Source organism: Carassius gibelio, chromosome A4 (assembly GCF_023724105.1).
Source record: "Carassius gibelio isolate Cgi1373 ecotype wild population from Czech Republic chromosome A4, carGib1.2-hapl.c, whole genome shotgun sequence".
Lineage (NCBI taxonomy): Eukaryota > Metazoa > Chordata > Actinopteri > Cypriniformes > Cyprinidae > Carassius > Carassius gibelio.
Window position 1 is genome coordinate 35,016,913 of NC_068374.1, and position 14,272 is coordinate 35,031,184.

Here is a 14,272-nt window from a genome sequence, read left to right on the forward strand (position 1 = left end):
CCTTCTCTACTGAACATTCCAGGACGCGTGGAGAAGGAGCTCCCGCTTCAGCTGATGCGCGTCCACGCACCCATCCCAGGCGTGCACGCCCCTGCAGCGGCGGAGCAAAACGTGGATGAAGACAACTAATCACTGAAACAACTAAACACACACATTCAACGCTGGTGAGTTTATTTCATGTAGTTTTTTTACAGACTCTCAGTTCCAGACTCTCGAAACCGGACGGGAGTAAGTGAGCGAGCGAGAGAGAGAGAGGGATGACTTTGTTTGTATGGTGTTTATGTGTTTGTTTTAAAAGAGAATACGTGTATAAAATGTCAACAAACCTGTCTTAAGTGATAAAATCCGGTCTTTTTATTTTTGGCATTTACACTGAAAGATGAGAGTTATAAGGAAGTTGCATGACTTTTCCATTGAAATGCGTCATGGCTCACTATGTATTTAAAAATACATCGCACATATTTGAGATAGTGGATCATATTTTTAGGGTTTGAATTGATCAGATCTTAAAATTTGAGCTGGGTGTATCTTAATTTTCATGTGCAATAGGTGTATTTAGCAGGAGCATTCAATAAACTGAATAGACAAATATAAAAAATAAAATACTATATGTACTGATTCCTAAAGCAACTATTAATTTTTTTCAGAATGTCCAGTGATGACATTTTGATCAAAAACTTTGAAGCAAATGCACAGATGAATTGTTTATGATAAGGCCTATAACATGCATTTAGAAAATATATAGTGTGGATTTAATGGCATCTTGAATTTTGTGATTGCTATGCTTGTAAGCCACCCCAAAAACACCCCATGTCCTGTAGCTTTGCTGACCATCTGCCTGATACATGCATCAGGGGGTCCTTGAGCTTGAGAGGAGGGTGAAGGGGGAAATCCTGAAATGAATGTTGGGATTAATTTCCCATGATCTCTGGTGCACATGTTATGAATCGTGGATTACTGTTTGTTTATTAATGACTCGGAGCAGATGATTAGTGGGACGGAGGAGCAACAGACCTACTGTGCTATTTAATGGTTAATTATAAGTGTCTTATAACAACCATGACAAAGGCTTCTGTTTACATTATACTATGGAGCGTCTCCATTGGTTTTAAGTGCCGGTTTTGCCAGTATTGGTGTCCTGCACTAATAAAGGTTCTTTATTGACATTGATGGTTCTCTGAAGAACTGATCACTGAAAGGTTCTTTGTGGAACCCAAATGGTTCTTCTGTGGCATCACTGCAAAAACCCACATTTGGAGCGTTTATTTTAAAGAGTGTGAACTGCTCTGGTTTTATGTTTTAGAGTATGTATATTGGCATGCAATTCTGGATCTTTTATTTCCGAAGCATTGTGGTGAGGTCATTGTTATGGTGAACTGTGTTGATCACTTTGTTTTGGTGAATTGGATCTTTGTTTTGTAATTGTAGAAGCATGAGAACATAGTTTTTCCTTTTTGTCTTTTCAATGGGGATTATACTTCAAACTGTGAGAAGTGATTCTCTAAAACCTGCTGTGACTCCTGTCTTGACTGTGTCCAAAAACCTAGGTGTTTTCATTAACAGCATTTTAAGAATGTTTGTATATTTTTGAGCATCGTGAGTGTATTGCAACTTTTGAATGCTGTCAAGGAAGACACTAGATTCAAGACAGAGTGTTGGTTAAAGAAATAGCTTGGATATCAGGCTATCCAAGATGTAGCTGAGTTAGTTTTTTCTTCATCAGATTTTGAGAAATGTAGCATCACATCATTTGCTCTGCAATGGATGCACAGCAGTGAATGGGTGCCGTCAGAATGAGTCTAAACAGCTGATAAAAACATCCACAAATAATCCACACCACTCCAGTCCATCAGTTAATGTCTTGAGAAGCCAAAACCTGCACATTTGTAAGAAACAAATCCATCTAGACATTTTTAACTTCAAACTGTCGCTTTTTGTTAAAATACGAGTCCATTAGAAAGCTCCCCGTGAAAAAGTTCATCCCCTGTTGTCTATCACATCAAAATCCACCCAGTTATATGTTTAGATCAGTTTTGGCTTGTAAAACCTGCTTGGTCTGTGCACATTTCTCCCCTTATTCAGACCAGATGATGGATTATAGACTCCTCTTATTAATGATGGATTTGTTTCTTACAAACACGCATCTTCAGGCTTCACAAGACATTGATGGACTGGAGTTAGAATTTTGGATTAGTTGTGTGGATTATTGTGATGTTTTTATCAGCTGTTTGGACTTTCATTCTGACGGCACCCATTCACTGCAGAGGATCCACTGGTGAGCAAGTGTTTGCAAATGCTACATTTCTCCAAAAGTGTTGATGGTTCTGCCTACTAATGAAAGCAAGTGACAAGCCAATTAAGATCACAAGCAATGCCACAAAAAGGCAGGAATGATAGGGGCTTTAATCGATGGCCGGCTATATTTGGGACCCATGTGCAAGCTACTGGTGCACATACATGCACACAAACATGCATGTGCCACGTGCCAGCCAACGAGGATGCGTCTGGAAGCGTGATCCTCTTACGTGATTATATGAGGAGCCATGTGGACACTCCAGCCCTCGCTACCTTTGTGTTGTTGCATTTAATTAACACGACTAATCGACTGAAACTCACACAGATGTTCATTATAGTAGGATTACAACGTTAGAATGCATTGTGTTCTGTCTGATGTTCTGCCCAGCCTCATTTCTGCTCCAAAAGTCACTGTTGTTCTGTGTTCGTTGTTGGCAGCTACACTGCCACTGAGTTACTCATGATTTTATCTGTCTGTGCTATGTTCTGGGCAGAAAGTTTAAATAGTTAAAAAATGCATCGTAATGTTGTTTCAAAATGATTTCATTGTTCGATGGAACATAAAAGGAAGTATTTAATTTTAATTAGAGAAATGTTTTTCTTTTTTTCATCAAAGGGAAGGACATAGTACATAAAAGTGCATTATTGTTATTTATATGATACTTTTCTTGTCCTATTTGAAGTTTAACAGTATTTGTCACCTTCGTATTTTGAGGACCTGCTAAATGTGATTCTCTTATTCATATAGGGAATTATGTCATTTAGGCTGGATCTTTAATTAGTCATATGTTAAAGGGATTGTTGACTCTCTCGTGCATCATAAAATCTAGTCCATATTTAAATTCTTCTGAAACTAGAACATCAATTCTAAGTATTTATTTATTCTTTATTTAATTTTTTTTTACCCTTTTAAGCTTGACACCTATTTTTCTCCATCTACTTTTGAGAATTTGATAAATATGAAAAAGATAATTGCATGTTTTGGAACAACATGAGGGTGAGTAAATGATGACAGCATTTGAATTTCAAACTCAGACACGCGGTGGATTTTGGAGGCACACACTGTTGTAAATAAACAGAGATTGGTTGGACGTGTTTCTCGGCTAGCGTGTCCGTTAGTGACGGACTCTTTCCACTGACTGTTATGTTCTGGAAGAGAAATGTGGCCCTTGAGACCCGGAGCCACTCTGCCACCTGCTTCATAACCCACAGACATCAGTTCTGGGTTTGTGTCTCCTGCACTGTTCTCCTCCACTTGACATTTTGTGGGCTTGAAGTGCACTTGAGCTCTCTCTCTCTGTGTGTCTTTTGTGTCTGGGTGAAGATTGAAAGAGATTGTTTATTCTCTTGGTGCCCTTCAAAAAATGTCCAGATTTTATTGTGTGCTGTCATGGAGGAGTTTGTTGGGAAGGACTGAGCGCGAGCAAATGAACCTTGGACTCGTGTGTGTGTGTGTGTGTGTGTGTGTGTGTGTGTGTGTGTTTGTGGGGAGCACATGAGGAGGTTGTAACAATAGGACCTTTGTAAGTGCTTGGCTGGGATTGAATGAGGGTTTGCTGAGCGGCTTCACTAGTCATCGTCTGTCAGTAAATCGGTGTGTGTGTGTGTGTTGTGATTTACTGTGTTTAGGTGCATGTGTTCGTCAGGTGAGCGTCTCACTGAGATCACATGAGTGTGTGACTGACATCGTGTGTGTGTGAGTGTGCTTTTGCTTTTGTTTCCTCAGCTGTGCTTATGTTGACTGAACTGTCTTAATCTTTCGGTCTCCTCTGGTATTTGGTCACAGTGATTTTTTTTGGGTCATCATTAAATGAGCAATGAGCTGTAGGCGATGATTATCCGATCTGTGACGGGACAGACAGGGTTTAAGTGAAGTAAACTGACATGAACGCTGTGTGTGTGTGTGTTTGCAGGAAATAACTGGTGTGTCTGAGCTGATGTGCGTCTGTTTTTATCAGACTCCTTTAAAGGTTTTTATCTGTTTCTCTTTCAGAATGTAGACGTGAATCTCTCTTGTTACTAATGATGGCAGTTCAGGCTGGATTGCAGGTATGAAACTTTATGATTTTTATATATGTGCTTTTGCAATTAGAGACTGGTGGATTTTGGACCTTCCTCCTCAAGAACTGTGTTTTTTTTTTCTATCACAGGTGTGATAGTTATATAGTGATAGAACATTTTCTTCTAAAACAATAATGTTGGTGATATTGTGGGTCAAGATCTGAGCTAGTTAGAGAAGAGTTTCATGTTCAGACAAAGTCAAACAATTATAGCACTGTCCTGTGGTGTGAATTACTATTCCATATGATAAAAAGCAAGTCTGGAAGACAGATAAGATGAGAATTATTATATGTTATGACAGATTTTTTTTGTCAAGATAAACAAAAATTGTAAATGCTACATTGCAAACATTATGTACAGAATGATAAATTGATTAATTTGGTTTCAAACTGATTAATTTATCATTGTATGTTATTAAATCCACAGTATTTATAAAATTAACTTTAAGTGAGCATTAGGTGACAAAGCTAATCTAAATTTACAAAATTAATATTAAATGCTGCACAATTATATATCTTCTACTTACTGATACCGATACATTAATTCTCTTAAATCAACTGATCGATTGATGGTTCAGCAAAAACAGTGAATTTCTAACTTAATTTATGCGAACATATACATTAAAGCTATTATATATTGAAAAAATGAACTACTCATCTGCTCTTTTCCTTAAAGTGGACATCTGACTCCATATGGCTTCAGGGCAATGGTTCCCGCCATTTGGGTTCTAAATTGCTTTGAATTTGAAATTTGAATTTGAACATTCCAATTAGATCATCACAGACGTGTGTTACTGGTTTCACACCATCCTGTCTATCCAACTGTAAAATCTGATGTCATGTGTGAACTGACCACATTATGAAAAGCCATTGAAACATCTGTGTGTGTGATTTGATTGAACACTATAAAATGTTTGAATTGGGTTAATACAATACAATACAGATTGTTTTAAAGCAGCTTTGAAGTAATAAACAGAAAATAATAAGTCATCAGCTTCTTTAAATATGAGACGCATCCAAATAAAACCATTCATTCGGTGTTGATTCGGTTCACCTCAATAACAATGTTTATGTTGAAGAATCAATCTATTGGAAACATTCTGGAAACAAATATTTTTTCTAGTAGCATTAATACGTTTATTCAAAGTTATCTGTTATTTAATAATGTTCTCAAAATATAAGCACAAAAACATCATGTATCATTCATGGAATGTTTCATTTCTGAGACGTTCATATAATGTTAACAAAATTATAAAATACATTGTTCCCTTAACGATCTTCGCGTACCCCTGAAAAAATGAAACATTTTGACAAAAAACTGGACATTAGCTATGTTAGCTAAACATTTTTAGAAAATAGTCATTATCCAGCTCAATTCAGGTCAATTTGTTGCAATTAATTCAATAATATTATGGAATATTAAGTATCTATCACTAGAAGTATTTCTCATACTTATTGTTAGGGGTTTGTTTAAATACTTCTTTTACCTTCAGCATGTTTGTGTGAAGCCTGTGAGAGGTTTTACCAGTGTTGCTTTATCTAAATGTTATTACTCCTCTGCTTGTCCAAGATGTCATGTGTTTGATTAGAGCTTGAGTGTTTCTGACTGTCCTGATTTCAGCAGGATCGCTGTATTTCCAGAAAGAGAGAGAGAGCGTGGGATCTGTGTGAGGGGTCATTGTGGCCCAGAGACACAGTTTTGTGTTTCTCTGTGTTGATCCATCTGGTTTTTCTCTTTCTCTCTCTCTCTCTCTCTCAGGCTTGGTTCGGTGAGAAGTTAGATGTCCCGTTACAGAGTCCCCGGAGCCTGCGCTCTCCCCGGCCCGGCCCGGGTCTGACTGATGTGTTCCAGTATGACCAGTGGTTGACCAAGCGGCACGAAGCCACGCTGGTGCCCATGCAGGAGGATCTGGCCATCTGGCTAAGCGGCATGCTGGGTAAACCTGCTAATACAAAACAAGCCGTCTATGACTCACTATCAGTGCACGAAAGTGAAAAATTACTCCTATTATAAGTCTAAATGCCTTTTCCTTTCGTCGGTCAAATAACTGAAACCCAAAGCCTCATCTATCAAGCAAAGAAGTGTGGGAAATGACATTTGCTCTCGTATAACGGTGATATACAACCCCCGAAACAAGAACTCAATCTCTCAGTTTTGGTAGAAGAATAGAGGGTGTTGCCTTTACCTGTCTGTCCACATGCTGAACATGTTCACCCGGGTCGAAAGAACATTCAGACGTAAAACTATTGCTCTGTTTGTTTGTTTGTTTGTTTGTTTGTTTGTTTGTTTTTTAGATCCTTTATGACAAATCATAATTGTCGATTATTCCCTTGAAACTGTGATTTATAAATATCACAGTTTACATTGAATGATGTTTACACCATTGTTTGATGCATTGTTTGTGGTATTTATACAAAATACTAAAATGTGACTGTTTTGTGCTGTCATAAGTGTGAATTTTATGTACTATTCATAGTTTTTGGTCATGTGACCGGCACGGAGACCTGGAGGGCAAAACAGCCATAGAAATGCAGCATAGGCCTGTCAGGTTTACTTGTATTTATTTGGCTGATGCTTTTATCCAAAGTGATTTTTTTTTTTTTTTTGTTGAAAACACAACATGGTGCAGCCAAACCAGCAAACCAACAGAGTCAGAGATCAGAGATTCTACCTGACATAAAAACCCTTGGCATCCATCTAAAACGCTATATGAACTGAGAAATGGGAAGATTGTTCCTGGGGTGCATCCTCAATCTGGCAACCCACATGAGCATGGAGTCAGTCAGTCAGTCCACTAACTGTAACTTTAACGTGTACTTATATGGTGATATATAAATACATGCAATATTTTTTGGTTATTGCATACTATATACAAGGAGATGAGTCTAGCATATGAACACAAATGTTAAGCATTTTGCACTATTTTGAAACTTTGCACGATGCGCTTATATTTTGGGCTCATCTGCTTGCTTGTACATATTATTCTTTATTAATATAGTGCATACAGTATTTGATCTTCAAATACTTTCTTAATGGATTAAGCCACATTTTTGCAATTGTTATCTATGGGAAAATGCTTGGTGTACAATTGAGTGTGTTGCATAGCTTGTGTTCATATACTGGGCACATCTGCTTAACTGTATATAGTGTACTTCATCAGTAACTGAGTCTAGTCTTTTAATATCACTGTTTTAGTATGATAATATATTGAACTGATCATCAAAGCCAGTTCTTGATGGCATAATGATGCTGAATTCAGTTAAAGGTTATTTAATATAGTCAGTTATGTAGTTGTTCTCGGGTCATTGGAAACATGGAGATATTTGTGTTTTTGCAGGTGAACATGTGACAGCCGAGCGCTTCATGGAGGAGCTGGACAACGGTGTCAAACTGTGTCGTCTGGTTGGAATTCTGCAGAGTAAAATCCCACAGGACTCGGAAACACAGGTGCGTAAGGAACGTGTGATGTAGGGATGCAGGACTGTTTGTGCATAATTCACATCTCTGTTTTGTTAACAGCTGCCCTTAAAGAAAATCCAGTTCAAGAAAAACGCCTCTCCTGGTTCATTTTTCGCCCGCGACAACACAGCGAATTTTCTGTCCTGGTGTCGTCACATAGGAGTGGACGAGACCTTTCTGTTTGAGTCTGAGGGTTTGGGTAAGAGAACATTAGGTTATGCTGCAACAAATTCAGAAATATGGAACAGAAGAATCTGTTCATAAAAATTAAAACAAAACTGTCATCAAATGCACACAGAAAAACACTACAACCCGCCAAAATAAAAGTTCGGTTTAACTTGAAGAAATTGTGACGGACGTATTGATACATTATTGTACAGTAGAATTAACTTCTTAACTTAATAATAATAATAATAATATAATGTATTAAAATATTTTTCCATATTTTAATTTCAATAATACATCTCTGTTGTGCTGCAGGTTGTTATTCAGTTTTTGTTTTTCACTTTGCTTTTTGAAACTTTTTTTAATTCATTTAAATTACATTTTAAAATATTAATTAAAGTAATATTTGATGCTTTCATTAGTTTTTTGGTAATACATTTACAAACCATAAAACACAGAATCCAGAAACATTAAAAAACTGAATTCTGAATATGAACAATTAATAGTATTGTTAACCTTTTAATAGTATATTAAATTGCAAAAAATGTATGAATTCACTTGTTTAGACGTGTTATTAAAGCATTCAAACAAAATGCACAGAATTAAACCAGAAAACTAAACTGATTTCAAAGATCTGCTTGCTATGGTTCATTTATTATTTTTATTAACGAAAAATAACATTTACTACTGAGTTGAAGTTAATAAATGATCTTTTTGTAATTTTAAGCCCTTAATAAGAAGCAGAAGTTATTATTAATTAAGCTATTGAAAACATTTTCATTAATTGAAATAACGTTTACATTAAAATTATAATACTTATTAGAAGTAAAGCTTGAAATAAATTTATTTGAAGTTTAACTTAAAACACCAAAATTATTAACTGAGAAAAAAAAAAAAGAAAAAAAAAATGAGGGGGGAAATAATTATAAATTAAATACAAAAAAACAAGCTAAACAAAAGCTCATAATGTCCTCCGTAAAAACCTTTCATTCTAATATGTCAACAAACAAGACTTTTAGTGGATTTTTAATTAAATATTACCTCGTTTGGATATTTAAAAGAAACAAAATGCTGTTGTAATGTACTATGATTTATTAAATGTATAGTGATATCTATTAGTTAAACCCTTACTATATTCACTTATGTCACCAGTCCTGCATAAAGAACCGCGGCAGGTGTGTCTGTGTCTGCTGGAGATCGGACGCATCGTCTCCAGGTAAGAGAACCGGCTCTGATGATCCCGCAGGTGACTGATGTCAGGGCGTGCTCTGGGGTCAGAGGTCAGGGGCTGCTTTAGGGGATTTAAAGTTGGGTCGAGGGGCAAATTTATGTGGATTTCACAGGGTTTGAGTGAATTGGCTTCAGGACTTTTGTGCTGTAGAGAATCTGAATGTATAGAGTTTCTAGAAGAACAAAACTGCAACTGTAAGTTAAGGATAATGTATAATGTAAAGGGATCTATTTTGCAAAAATAACCATCTGAATGCAGATTACCTTAAAACTTTTTTATATAAATTTGACGTGTGAGGAAATCAGCAGTCATTTATGCAACTGAATGGTCATTATACACAAATATTGAATTGCATGTATAAAATGATTAGCTGGTAAAAGGTTAGGATTTACTGTTAGGACAGTGTGTTGATGGGGTGTTTTGTTTGTTGGTTTAGGTTTGGGATCGAGCCTCCGGTTTTGGTTAAACTGGAGAAGGAAATTGAACTGGAGGAAAGTCTAACGGTGACGGATCACTCGTCTCCAGTGAAAACATTCACTGTGTGCTGTCAGCACGGAGCCCTGTATCACGCCGTGAGTATCACACACACACACACACACACACACACACTGAGATCAGGCTTTTAGTTTGAGTTGAAGCATTGCCTTGAAAATGGCAATTTTCTGTATGCATGCATTATCCAAATGACAACCTGCAAAATGTGCAGCATACGGCAGTACACACTCTGTTTGTGTGTGCATGTGTGTGTGTGTGTGTGTGTGTGTGTGTGTGTGTGTGTGCACTGATTTGGATGGTTTATGAGGACACAACCTTATAACCACGGCAATCATCTGAAATATTTAAGAAAATGTGTTTTATTTGTTGTATTTTCCTCAATGATGAGGCTCTGCTATTGTCTGTTGAGTGTGTAAACAGCAGCTGTTGTTCAGAGACATGTTTCACACGGGGAACAATTTAGCCCATTTTTGTCTCTCAGCCCTAATAACCAGCGGGACACCCTCGGGTCCTGAGCTCAGAACAGAGCTAACTTCCATCTTGAAAATGAGTGAATTTTTCTCTCGTTTCACCCAAACAAACTCCGCTTCTTGTAGGATCATGCGGACCAGGACGACCCTCGCTGTAACTGCTCACAGAAGTTTTCCATCGAGTATCTGTCTGAGGGACGCTACAGGCTCGGAGGCAAGATCCTGTTCATCAGGGTAGGAGCAGACTTTGGGACCGTTTTCTTTAAGTCATTATAAAAGTGGAAGTAGCAACAGTCTGAGTGTAAATATCAGAAAAGATTCAAATGTAGGGCAGGGCTGGGTTATATTTATCACTTGTTGATTGGATGTTGGATGTGGGCGTGGTTTTCAAAAGTGGAGGCGGAGTTTAATGGCCCCTTGATGTTAAGAGCTATGAAACCCCGCCTCCACCAGACGATCCAGTTATGATATTTTAATTAAACATTATGAGGTCCAAAAGAAATATGCATTTATACATTCCATTTAGAAAGTAGAAGTATTTCATGCCTATTTTAAACACCAGCAATGGTACATTCTGCTAAAGTCACATTGCAGAAGAGCAGATAACACACTCATCTGAGTGCACTTTCCTCATGTCTTTAGACTCATTTAAAACTGCCTAATGTGCAGCTTATATGTTAGTACAATTCAGTTTTTATTTGAGCCTGATTATTAAATACATTTGATTAATTGATTATGAAATAATTTTGGTTTCAGTTTTGTTTTATTGTTTGGGGGTTTCAGAAAATGTGTAATGTCTTGTTTTTTTTGTTGATTTATTTAGTAAGTTTGATTAAATGATTATTAAATCAACTTTATTTTCGGTTTTAGGCTAAATAAAAACCTTTACCTAAACCTTAGATTTTATTTGAGTGTTGAAAATGAAGTACATTTGTTAAATATACTTTCATTTTCATTTGAATAAAAATGCATTTTGATGCATCACTAGTATTTAATTCTGGGTGTGCTTCCTCTCTTAGATGCTCCATGGGAAGCATGTGATGGTGCGTGTCGGTGGAGGTTGGGACACTCTGAAAGGGTTTCTGTTAAAATACGACCCCGACCGCGTGCTGCAGTTCACTACTCTAGAGCAGAAGATTCTAGCCTATCAGAAAGGCCCGTCCGGCTCAGGCCCCGCCCACACAGTGCAGGCCGCCCAGCCCCCCACGATGGACCCCATCGCAGCCGTTAACCTTCTCCCAGAATCATCCTCTTCATCGTCATCCTCCACGACGTCTGTGTCCAAACCCAAACCACACACGCCCCGCGGCGTCACCCGGTCGCCCGCTTCCACACCCTCAATGCCTCGTAAGGCTTCTGTACCCAGGAAGATTTTTCACACACCCACAGCTTCACCGAGAACCACTCCTTTTTCGTCGCCCGCCCCAAAAAGAAGCCCACTTCCCCAGACAGCCCCGAAAGGGGTTTCCCAAAAAGCCCCTTCAGCCAGCTCCAGGACCAAACTGCACCTGCGTGGGTCTCCGTCTCAACCTCGCAGTCCCGCCTGTCCCGAACCCACCAGCAAGCTGCCCAAACCTTCAGCCGCACCGAAAACCGTCCAGCGCAACACCCGCCCTCCTCTGGCCCCCACCCGCTCGCTGCTCGCCCAGAGACGCCCTCCTTCCCCTGCCTCCGCCCTGCACTCAGATTCCAGGAAGGGTTATCCTGGTTCCCCTCGCTTGGCTCCGAATGACCCCAAACAGACGACTGCTCTCGCAAAACCTTCTGTGACATGCAAGAGTAAATCTCTAGAGCAGAACACAGCCGTCGTGTCTGTCAGCGTTAAAACGACCCACAGGAAACCTCTAGTCAGCGGTAACCCTCCCGTCCAGAGCAGCGCCTCTAAACCAGCGTCTACGAGCTCTGACCACACACACACGGCACGGACTAAACCCAGCCAACGTGACCAACCCTACTTTGAGATGAACTGTAAGAAAAGGGGAAAGAACTAAGAACGCTGGGATATTTATATTGATGCCACATTTAATTTTTACATTTTTTCTTATTTAAGTGAAAATGAGGCTGTGACGTGTGCTGTCCCTGTAATTCAAACATTGACAATATGTTTTATTAAAGGCGAAGCTATGAAAATGAGACTTAAACATGCTGCACATCTGTCTGTAACGGCTTCGTTTTCATTTAAATTAAATAGGACATCATCTGTTTTCGAGCTAAAAAATCATCAGGATATGTCGGGAAATGGATACATTTTATATTTTAAAAAAATGAATAGGGTTTTAATTTCTTCTTCAGCTACTGTAATTATCGTTATTTTAGCTAAGCAAGCTTTTATAGGTTTAGTTTAATTGTTTAAATTCATGCACGGTTATCAACAAACTCATATCACGGTCAGCATCTTTTAAGGTATTTTAAGTCAGTTCATGTCTGTTAACGTGATCTGATTTGACTCCTCGTTAGATTATAAATGGATCGGCATCATTTATTAATTCCACAAATCATGTATCGGCTGTATGTCAGTGTATTCTGTCGTAAAGCAGTAAGTGTGTGTGTTCAGACTAATGTCTTGATGTATGATGCAGATGCAGGGTGTTCAGATCATGTGGCACTGATCTGTAACGCATGTAAACGTCTGTTTCCACTTCATATTTACATTAAGAGCACTCTTACTGTATTACATAAGAAACACATATAGATGGAAATCCACTCCGGTGTTTCAGCTCTTATCAGACACCCCATAATATCCAGAAACACCTCTCTATGGCAACCAAAGTGCAATTAATGTTTGAATTTCGAGTGGCATCTTTTTACAGCACATTTTAAAAACTATTTAAGATTATTAAGGGATTATGTGCCTTAGATTTGTGCTTGTTGGAATGAATGTGTGGTTTATTATCAAGACTTTTTTTTTTTTTAGTCAGGATGGTTAGTTTGGAAGGTACTGCAGTTTAATTTGTATGTTTTAAGTTGGTCGAACAGCCAGCTGTTATTAAATGAAATGCTACCTCCTTTATATTTCACCACACAAATACTACTGACTCAGTCATGTTCATAAACACCTGAGCTTTTATTACTGTCCAGAACAATGCTTAATATTTTCCAGTTTGTGGCCTATAAATATACATTTGTAAGGGTAATTGTTCTCTTTTTTTTCCCTAAGATTAATTATATTTTTGTGCATCAGATTGTGTGAGAGATATTTTTCCAGCACTTTAAGAAAATGTTTTGAATGTATCTTATTTTCTTTGTTTTGTTCATTTGTGCTCTTTGCATTCTGTCAAATAAAGATCTATATGGTGTATGATTTTTAGCCTACTTGAACGTGGATTAATTAATTCAGAGTAGCAGGTAAATTAAGATTAATCTGGCATTGTGTACATATCAGGATGATATTACAGTGTGATGCATGTGAAATCCAAGCAGCTGAAGTCTTTCAGATAAAACAATTTTAGTTTATTTTAAGACAACAAAATCATAAATGATAACAATTACAGAAAGTACAACATTGAAACTTGCATATACCACAGTGAAAATGAGATTCACTACAATAAATCAATATCTTCTCGTATATAATAAATAATAATAAGAGCTCATGTGTGTGATGGTGCTGCGCCCTAGTGGCTAAAAAGACGAACTACAAGATCATACATTTTAGATTTGACCGACCAATGCAATCTAATTAGAAGTGTATACCAGGATTATTATAGAAAACTAATACTATTTAAAAAAAAAATAATATTTGAAATAAAAAACGCTAACCTGAAAATATAAAGAAAACTTTGTATTTGTAATGTAAATGTGTGGAAAGTTTTTCAGTCAGGTGTCAACATTCCCATTCTCTTCAACTCTTCAAATACCTAAAACTGAAATAAAAATAAACATGTTCTAGACATTTTAAAACAGAAACATAATTATTAAGACAACAAAATTACTGAAAAAACATTACAAATATGACTATTAAATATATTATCTCAGTGAAGCTAAAATAACAATGGTTTATGCATAAGTGCATTTTGATGTGAAGAATTAATGTTTATTTTCAATTAGCATGCAGATGCATTTCAGAATCTATCAATGTGTTTCTTAGGCAAATTCTAGC

The 14,272-nt window shown here is 37.5% G+C and overlaps 1 protein-coding gene and 1 long non-coding RNA gene across 3 annotated transcripts in view; one reads left to right on the forward strand and one right to left on the reverse strand.

The window, feature by feature from the left end:
- On the forward strand, positions 1-13,474 carry LOC127979298 (GAS2-like protein 3). Of its 2 annotated transcripts, none has more exons than XM_052584667.1 (9): positions 1-164; positions 4,289-4,344; positions 6,115-6,292; positions 7,694-7,803; positions 7,876-8,014; positions 9,133-9,196; positions 9,648-9,783; positions 10,303-10,410; positions 11,196-13,474. In XM_052584667.1, exons 2-9 carry the CDS (start codon positions 4,318-4,320, stop codon positions 12,165-12,167), a joined length of 1,734 nt encoding a protein of 577 aa, XP_052440627.1. In that variant the 5' UTR covers positions 1-164; positions 4,289-4,317; the 3' UTR covers positions 12,168-13,474. The 2 variants fall into 2 exon arrangements, with proteins under 2 accessions (XP_052440627.1, XP_052440620.1); XM_052584660.1 differs by lacking the exon at positions 1-164 and adding an exon at positions 3,860-3,941.
- Positions 6,178-14,272, reverse strand: part of LOC127979312 (uncharacterized) — a 12,745-nt gene continuing 4,650 nt past the window's right edge. Inside the window, exon 3 of the long non-coding RNA XR_008158775.1 lies at positions 6,178-6,298. This is a non-coding gene — a long non-coding RNA (uncharacterized LOC127979312). The remainder of the gene's footprint in view (positions 6,299-14,272) is intronic.